At 31.9% G+C, this 9,990-nt stretch overlaps 1 protein-coding gene across 3 annotated transcripts; it reads left to right on the plus strand.

The window, feature by feature from the left end:
* Positions 1 to 457: 457 nt before the first annotated feature.
* On the plus strand, positions 458 to 6,834 carry LOC132033001 (probable serine/threonine-protein kinase PIX13). 3 transcript variants are annotated; one of them, XR_009408646.1, is made up of 7 exons: positions 458 to 704; positions 1,149 to 1,480; positions 4,212 to 4,347; positions 5,134 to 5,273; positions 5,389 to 5,512; positions 5,890 to 6,440; positions 6,495 to 6,834. XR_009408646.1 is itself a non-coding variant. In XM_059422836.1 (6 exons), exons 1-6 carry the CDS (start codon positions 635 to 637, stop codon positions 6,342 to 6,344), a joined length of 1,257 nt encoding a protein of 418 aa, XP_059278819.1. In that variant the 5' UTR covers positions 458 to 634; the 3' UTR covers positions 6,345 to 6,834. The 3 variants fall into 3 exon arrangements, 2 of the variants coding, with proteins under 2 accessions (XP_059278819.1, XP_059278820.1); XM_059422836.1 differs by having other exon boundaries at positions 5,890 to 6,834; XM_059422837.1 differs by having other exon boundaries at positions 5,137 to 5,273; positions 5,890 to 6,834.
* Positions 6,835 to 9,990: the final 3,156 nt, after the last annotated feature.

Genomic DNA, 9,990 nt, shown 5'->3' on the forward strand with positions numbered 1-9,990 from the left:
AAATATACTGTCTTGACTTGTGGAAATTATCCCCAAAATAACCGAAATCGGTTTTTAAACAGCGCTCCATCATTTAAACAAATGACTAAATAATAACCCATAAGATCCCTTATTCCCCCAATATGTAGGTTTGAAGTTTGAGGGAATTGGGGGAATAAGGGATCTTATGGGTTATTATTTAGTTGGGTCGGGTTTAAATGATGAAACGGGTTTAAAAAATAATTTTGGGTTATTTTGGGGATAATTTCCGTCAGTGGGGTACATTTGAAAACTTTAAGGATGAGAGGGTATTTTTGACCCAAAATAAGTTCAGAGAATATTTTTAGCCCTTTTTTCAAAGTAGAGGGATATTTTTGACCCTTTTCCCTTTAAAAAAATACAACCAAGTGTGTATGTATAGTCTTTATTTTTTGTATGAAGTGTGAATATAAAAGAGACGTCTCTCAGTTTTCATTTGGCCAACCATCTTTCCTCCTTCCTTCCTTCTCTCCTTCTAAGAAATTAATCCACACCACAACCTCAAGAAAACTACAAGCTATTCACCATAAAGATTGTTACTATTAATTAGTAGCAGCACCGGAACTTGTTCTCCCAAAAATATTAGAGAAAGAACAAAGGAAAACCCGAAGAAAAAATGGGAAATTGTTGGCCAAAACCTGTAGATGTTCTTCCTCCCACTTCCAGGTTTTCTAGCCCTCCTTCAGGTATTTACTCTATACTCTCTTTATATATCAGTTCGTCATTGTTAGTATGTCGCAGAAAGAACGCCTTTAGTTTCTATATTTGAAAACTCTCATATTGTTGTTATAGCTACAAAATGGTATAGTATGTATATGTATAGCAAAAGTTTTCATCCACTCTTAAACTTCTTACCTGGTCAAAGTACCGTCTGGCGCAATCCGAACCCCTTTGCCGTAAAATTACACTTTATATATATAAGATAAAAAAAATATATGTATATAGTATATATGTTGATATTTTTTGAATTTTTCGTGCGTTTACTTCTCTATATTTTGAATTTCCTTAGTGGAAATTCTGACTTCACCGCTACGGTTGGAGACTACACTTTTTGTTCCCTAATTTGATTGTACCAAAGAAAAAGTTTCATACTCTAATTTATATGTTTATGCTTTTTGATCCCTTGCTAGTGATCAAGAAACATGTCAGTACTCCTTCGGCAAGTTACACAAGGACGGTGGAGGCGCAGCCTAGCGGTGATGGCGGTGAAACCGTGAGAGTGGAAGTCCCGGCAAGTGGGAAAATAATTACTCCAAATTTAAAAATATTTACTTTAGCAGAATTGAAGAGTGCAACGAGGAATTTTCGACCCGATACAGTGTTAGGAGAAGGAGGATTTGGTACAGTATTTAAAGGATGGGTTGATGATAAAACATTTGCTCCTTCAAAAGTTGGAGTTGGTATGCCAGTTGCTGTTAAAAAATCAAATCCTGAGAGTGAACAAGGTCTCAAGGAATGGCAGGTTTGTTACTCGTATATATCTTCGTTGGTTTCCCATGCAATATTGGTATAATATCTGAAATTTATTGGCCCCTCTAATTCACAGTCGACAGCCTCTCTATCTCTTAATTGAGGTAGGGGTAAGGTCTGCGTACACTCTATCCTCCCATTCACGTGTAAAATTACACTGAATATATTATTGTTGTTGTTGTGCTGCTGCTGCTTGACTAATTCAAAGTCAGTTGAGTAAGCTGACTAAATGAGTAGAACATTGTTTAAAGGTGATAATGGCAGTGGAAGAGAAAGAAAAGATAGTAGTGGGAAGAACAAGTGGTGGGGAGGGAGTAAAATGAGCTTAGGCTGAGGTGACATGTCACGTGGGCTCCACCTTGGACAACCTTAAAGGAGGAGGGTATATTTAAACTATTTAAGAAACGACGGAAGTATTTTCTACGAATAGTATAACGGAGGGTAAAATCGATTATTTTCACATAGCAAAATAGTAAATTTGACCCTTTTTCCTTAGATTATATGCACCACATGATATTTTTTTAGAGCACCTTTTTTAATTCTATCTTCCAGTGGGCTAAATATCACATTTAAAATAGTTGAATGATTTTTTTTTTTTCTGTAGACAAATTTAGGCTACTAAGCTAACGGGAGACATGATTTTACAGATGGTCTCGAAAAAGGTCATTTGTGCTAATACACCTTCATTCGTTGCATTCAAAACTCAAGACCTCTGATTTTTTGTGCAAAATACACTTTTAAAGGCTAAATTCTGTCTTTGAAAGTGCTCTTTACGAATTTAGTCCACTATGTTGACGGAATACATAATTTAAAATTTAATCTTAGAAAAGGTCATTTATGCTAATGCACCTTCATATTTTGCGCTCAAAATCGAGATCTCTAGTGGAAGCTAAAGTTATTTTGACCATCGCACTACACCCTTGGTGGTCTATGCATTTCTTATTCATAAAGCAATATTGGTCAGAATAATTCCTTCTCTTTTATTTTCTCCCATATTTCACGGTCATGGAAGCTAAGGATATACATGCCATGACGTTCGACCAATGGGAAATTTACAACTGTGTAAAAAATAACCTAACACTAGAGATATTAAATTCTAAACCAATAAAATAGAGCATTCAAAGTCAAACTTGTGATTTTTTGAGAATTCAGTTACTTTTATTATAGAATTATTATAGTATGTTGTATGTCCTCTTTGAAATTGATTTTTCTTGACATTATGATCTCGGATAGTCTTGTCACTTCTGTATACATCTCTTGATTATTTTATTATATTATAACTTTTTTCACATTATTAAAATGTGGTTTTTTTCTTTACACTCCCGTGTTCGCATGGACTTTGATTAATATTTTAAGATGTATTTTTTCATCAAATTGATATGAGAAAAGTTAAAAATTATAGTATTTTTCATGTAGTTTTCAAATATAAAATTTTTAATCTTAAAATATTAAATTAATCCAATCCAATTTAGCTTTAAAGTTTAGTCAAATTGATTCTCGAAAAATAAAAAGTGTCATATAAATTGAGACGGAGAGATTAGCTAATAACTGACCAGTCACTTCTATGAGAAAAGGAAAGCAAATAAATAAAGGGGACCAGTCCAAAATTAACTGCCTAAAATGCTGAAGATGATATAGCTTCTTTTTTTCCACCTGAAGATAATATAGCTTGACTGTTCAAAGTATCCACATGGTTCTGCGTACCAGGGGCGGGTAACATTTGATAAGGGGATTCAAGAAAAAGGGACTGAATGAAAAAGAGTTAAAAAGTGTTGTTACAAAGGATCGAACCTGCAACCATGGGCTCAATAGTAAGCACCTCAGCCGCTGAGCTGAGTTCAGCATTATATAAAGGGGATGCAACATTAATATTTATACATGAATAAAAAAATTGACCCCGTATATATAGTGCAATTTTCTGACGAAGGGGGTTCGATTGATACCCCTTGCACCCCTGTAGTTCCGCCCCTGCTCCGTACTATCGATGTGGAAGATATGCTCATCAAATTTAAGTCACGAAGAAGAAATATCACCACTTCAACACAAATATCAAAATTATACGGAATGAAATTGATACTTTTTCTTGGCTCTCCGGCTCACAATGGTAGGGTAAGTTTTGTATATATTCTACCTCTCTAGACAGTCGTTGCTGTTAAATATGAAAATCAGAAACTTTTTATCTTATATCCAAACTTATATACACTGTACAATTCAGCATGTTATGACAACTTGTCTGTCTTATTTTTGAAAACCAGAAAAAAAAAATTATCTTATGTCCAAACTTATATACACGGTACAATTCAACATATTATGACAACTTGTCTGTTTTATTTTTAAGATAGCTAATCTCATGACTTATTTTGAATAGTTACCTATAGTTATTTTTAGGTTAAAAAAAAAGTTAAATTATTGACTCGAAAGGAGATTTGAAAAAGGGTAAACTTATTAAGTCAAACACAAGAAACAAGCCCTGATTTGAAATCCAGAAGTCAACGTTATGAGTTAACTTTCTAATTTGAAACGGTAAAATTGTCATTTTTTTCTTCGTCTTTTTGTTTCCTATTTATTATGTCACTTTTAATCGATTACTCAACGATTCAACTGTTTGATTACTAAATTATTAGATTAAGCATAAATCATTACATCATTAAAATAGCGATGGCTATAAGAAAATATCTATTGTAATCTATGGATAATTGATTATTTAATATTTGTTTTTGCAGGCTGAAGTAAAGTTTCTGGGAAAATTTAGTCATGCGAATCTAGTTAAACTAATTGGATATTGCTGGGAAGAAAAAACGTTCCTTCTTGTGTATGAACACATGCCGAAAGGAAGCTTAGAAAGTCATCTTTTCAGAAGTAAGCCCTTATTATTTTACTAATCCTTATAACTTTGTCAACCTGCTTGATTTAATTTATACACATCAACAATTTATATAAAATATGTTGTAAAGGTTACTTGCCTTATTTTCTCATATTACAAGTTCCTCTTAGGAGCCGTTTGGACATGATTTCATCTCATGAGACGAAATCATGAGATGAAATATAATCTTGTTTGAATATGCAATTTGGATTTCTTAAGTTGCAGTTTTTTTTATAAACATAAAAACCCCACAAATTGTGAAAACCATCAAAAAATTTCGAATTCTTATACAATCTGACTAAATGAGTAAATCATAGTTCATAATAAAATTAATACGCTACTAGAAGACCTTTCTAAAAAATACAACATCAATTGATCAAACTTTAGTTCAAGAAAAGGAAAATTTAACATGAAAAGTAATGTAACTACTCTTTAATATAATCCTCCCACATGGTACGAATAATATATCTATCAACTTAAGGGTCTTTTTTTACAAAATATAAGCGTATGGGTCAAATTTTACATTTATATTTTTTGAAATCATGATTTCAAATCCCAAATCATGTCTTTTTGGATAATTTGGGATTTCATCTCATGAGATGAAATCGCATGTCCAAACGCTGATTTCATCTCATGAGATGACATTGCATGTCCAAACCTACTTATTATAAACAATTACCTGTAGTTATCTTTTAAGTGATCTGATAGGTGTATAGTGGTTGAACTCTTATTTTTTTAATTCAAAATGTTATAACACTATTTTTGGATATTGTATATATTAGAAGAAGGTGCAGAAGCATTGTCGTGGGATACAAGGTTGAACATAGCAATAGGAGCAGCAAGAGGACTTGCTTTTTTACACACCACAGAGAAGCAAGTTATTTACCGTGATTTCAAAGCTGCCAACATTTTACTGGACGCGGTAATTTTCTTTACTTCTCTATCATTCTAGTTTTTTTTTTTTTTTAAATAAAAAAAAAATACAGTTCTTACAATTACTAATGAATGTTTGGTTTGAAATATTATTCTTGTGACAGGACTATAATGCAAAGCTTTCTGATTTTGGACTAGCTAAGATGGGTCCAGTAAATGGTGACTCACATGTGACCACTAAAGTTGTTGGCACTTATGGCTATGCTGCCCCTGAGTACATGGCTACTGGTAATTTCAACAAATTTATGCACACCTCGATTATAAATTAGACCATCTGCTTATTAGGAGAATCAAAGCTTAGGTTTGACTTCTTAAAATTATATTATTTCCCCAGACTTTTCTATGTTCACACATTTGCAGATTTGACCTAGTCATAAGTGAAAAAATCAACCTTTATGAAATAAATGTGAACTCCTTAGTATCCAAACACTAAATTCCAAGAACACATATACCTAACTAATTTATTAATATTGGCCGGAAAATCTGGCACATTATTTTCAACAACTATTTTGGTCTTTAATCCTTATTTAATTTTTTTTAAATCTTGATTATTATACCTTTTTATTCATTATTGAAAAAGTCTTATGGAACCTCATTTTTGTCAGGCCATTTGTACGTGAGGAGTGACGTATATGGGTTTGGAGTAGTCTTACTAGAATTACTTACGGGCCGGAGAGTACTGGATCTTAACAGGCCCACTGGGGAGCATGATTTAGTGGCTTGGGCCAGGCCCATGTTATCTGAGAAAAAGAAGCTAAGGAAAATAATGGACCCAAGGCTAGAAGGACAGTACCCATCAAAGGCTGCATATCAAATAGCAGAAATCACACTACAATGCCTTGAGCCTGATCCTAAAACTAGACCTTCCATGGAAGAAATTTTGGAGTGTTTGGAACAATGTAACGGTATCAAGATGAGAACGCGAGGAAAAAAAAACCCTCGGGAACATCGAAATCACAACAATTCTGGGCATCGGTCGCCTTTGCACGTTAAGAAAACGGCTAGTGGTAATTACATTGGCAATCAAGCACATCATGCTCCTATCAACCGCAGCTACTGAAACTCGAAAGGGAGATACAAATGAGTTTATCGGTTAAATGGCCTGTTACAAACGTTCGTTTAGTTATATGGTCGATTTCACAAAATATCTTTATGTGTCCGTCACAAATGTTCTTTTTTTTTTTGATTTGTGGGCTTGTGTACACCATAGGCCCAGTCCAACTTTTATCCAAACAAGGCCCAATTGTCAGGCCCATTTAAGGGGCCCACTGAGACCTGTTGGTACTTTGAAATGGTCTTAGGTAATCATGAGAAAGCTGGCATATGTCTGTATTCAGACTGAAGATAGTCAACGTCAACAAAAAAGGGCAATTCCACTTATCACTGTAATGTTTACCTTTTTTTTAGGCCCATTTAACTTACCTTTTCTTCTGAATAGATATGATTGTATTGCTTTTGTCTGTATATTTTAAATTTTTGGATCCATTTCTAGGGTGATCATGTATCATATTTTTCAACATTGATTTACCTTTATTAATTTCTTGTCTTTATCCCTTGGGTCACTCTCTCCTAAGAAAGGGCAAGTAGATTTTTTTTCAGTAAGGGCCAAGCAGATTGATTGCAGGGGTATGTACAAAAAAAAAGTATTTTAAGGGCCTGTTTGGAAAGCCACCTGGTAATTGGAATTGGTGTAATTACTAGGGTAGTAATTATACAGTAGTGTAATTACAACGACCTGTTTGTTTGTCATAACGTAATTACAATGTAATTACAAGCGTACTGTTTGGTTGCACGAGTGTAATTACACAGTTAGTTTAATTTAAAAATAAAATTCAATTATAAAAAAATTAAAATTAATATTTAAAAAATATTTGTCTTTATAAATGATATTAAATTAGTTATTTAATAACATATCATTTCTTGAAAATATATTAACTTATAATCATATATTTGTAACTAATATTGTAAAAATAATTGATATATATTTTTCAAATTAATAATATTTAATTTTAATTAATTATAAAACTTAAAAGAAGACTTTTTTTTTGTGATAACGTCATGCATTGAATGTTTGACAAAAAATAATATTTATAAATATAATGATATAACATTATTCAAATGTTTGAAACAAAAAATCCATCAAATGTAAGTGAAAAATAAATAACATGCAATGTGAAAGCAAATAACTTAAAATTGAAATATAACCTAAATTCAAAATCCAAAAGAAAAGTTTAACATAATACTCTTATGTCAAATTCCAACATTACATAAGTAAGTTCCAATGCAACTTAAGTAAATAATTCAAAAGAAAGGGAAAATATAAATCTATAACCTCATTCACAACGAAATTACTTTAATAATGTCACTCGTTATATGCCAAGTTTTTAATGACGCATTCTTTCCAATATTAAGAGGTGTAGTTTCAAAATTGGAATAATAACACGGTTATGCTAAATGAATAAAATAAAATTTTTAAAAAAATACGAGCAATTACATGGAACCACAAGAAGTAAAGGTTGAGAATGATAAGAAAGGAAATGAAAATAAATAATATATATAAAAAAAATACATTTAAAAAAATAAAAAAAATAAAAAGTAAAATTAAAAAAGAAATAAAAATAATAGAAATAAAAAATCAAAAGAAATTAAAATAATAGAAATTAAAAATAAAAAGAAATCAAAATAAACAAAAAAGAAATAAACTAAACTGTAACCCTGTAATTACACCCAATTCTCAACCCCTCCCCCCTTGAGAATTGGAGAGTGTAATTACACCCAGTTCACACCTAACTGTGTAATTACAGTCAATTACATCTAATTCCAATTACCTGGGTGGCTTTCCAAACAGGCCCTAAATATTCTTGTAGTTCAAAGTATGTATGAAGCATATCGGGTAGATTGCTACTTGATCGTAATAGATACTATTAATAAGTCGAATTTTGAGTCTCCCAAAAAAGAAAATGGAGATAATTTTCGACGATGACGAGAAGCGTGTTTTGATAGCTCTTACATAATATTTAAGCATAAATGTGATCTCCAACCTCATCTCGACCGACTTTTTGAAATGTCAAAAGCAGAATCTATGAGGTTATATTAAAGTTAGAGTTTTGATCTTCATATAGTTTTTGAAGATATTTCATTGAGAGTTCGTTAGATTCCGGCTTTTGTAGTACTGCGGCAAATCAAAACCCTTGGCAGTTTTACTTTCCATCTTTTATTTTTAAAGTTTAGTTAATTGTTTTTGTTTAAAATATAGGTTATGACAGTGTGGATTTTTTAATTAAAAAATTCACATGACATCTACACCGTGGCAAAATGATGGGCGGCAATGATATGTCATTTTCTAATGCCAGAAATTTGAATTTTCGTTAATTTGTATTATTTGGACAACTAACAGATAGTTAATGACACTATTTAGATCATAAACTCAAACTAGTGATTAGACTAAGCTATATAAATTTTCGTCATCTATTTCTCCGAAAAGTATCATCAGCCCAGAATAGGTAGACGAATGGGCTCTAGAGATAGGAGTAAGAGTAATGGGGTCATATACAGTTGCTTGAAAATTACTCAAAAGTGTTATTAATGATTTACATAGCAGTAAGAAATGATTAGAGAGTGCCAATTCTATCATTTTGGGAGGGTAGTTCAACGGTCTTTTCAGCAGTCAATTAATTGCAGGCCTCGAATTATTCCCATGAAAACACACTTGCTTTCCTATATAGCACGTCTAAAGGGAACCCTACCCAAAAATAATAAGTTCTCAGTTTCATCTGAAAATTTAAAATTTATTTGTTCTTAAATTGGCTTAAATGCGTTTTAAGCTACTTTAAAAGATTAAGTTAAAAAGGATCTAAACAAAGAGATTGAGGGATGATGGAAACAGAATTCGGGGAGGAGTTAAAGAGTTCTGTTTTGAGAAGAGCATTTCGGGAATCACAAGAACTATTATAACTAAAAAAAAATTGGTTAAAATAAATTGAATATCAGCTGAAAAATCATAAGTTAAAAGTAATTAACATACGGCTTATGTCTAATTTTAACTTATTAAAAGAACCTTTAGCGTTTATTAATCTAGTACATAGATAATAAGAAACTACCTTTTCGATGACACTGTTTTAGGATACAATACATATGTACATGTTTAATAATTTTATAGTAGTAATATAGTATACGGTGAGGTTAAAAAAAAAAAAAAGGAGTTGTGCTCGATTGAACATGCAAATGTTGCATTCAAATATACATCCGTTTATTTTTGTCAACTTTAATCCAGGAGTTGTGCTCGATTGAACATGCAAATGTTGCATTCAAATATACATCCGTTTATTTTTGTCAACTTTAATCCATGTCCGCCGGAAGTATAATGAAGATTGTAGCATGATGAATTTAATAATAAACATTCCCTTAACAAAAAGGGAAAGCATATAATATAATAATCATTTTTCAAATCCCAAAGCTAAAGTCTACTAATTGCAGAAACATGCGTCTAAGTGTGTGCAGTCCTTTAAGAATAGAGTTGAATTTGTACTAGTACTGTTCTTGAACTTAAAGTTGAGATTCGACCCAAAAAATTTAAAAAGAAAAGAAAAAAAGGAACTGCATGCTTAATCATTTAACTATTGAGCCCATAGATGTAAAGTTGTCTTCTTATAGTACAATGTAAATCTCTGGGGATTAATAACATTAAAACCCATCATGCCTCAGCA

Source organism: Lycium ferocissimum, chromosome 10 (assembly GCF_029784015.1).
Source record: "Lycium ferocissimum isolate CSIRO_LF1 chromosome 10, AGI_CSIRO_Lferr_CH_V1, whole genome shotgun sequence".
NCBI classification, from domain to species: domain Eukaryota; kingdom Viridiplantae; phylum Streptophyta; class Magnoliopsida; order Solanales; family Solanaceae; genus Lycium; species Lycium ferocissimum.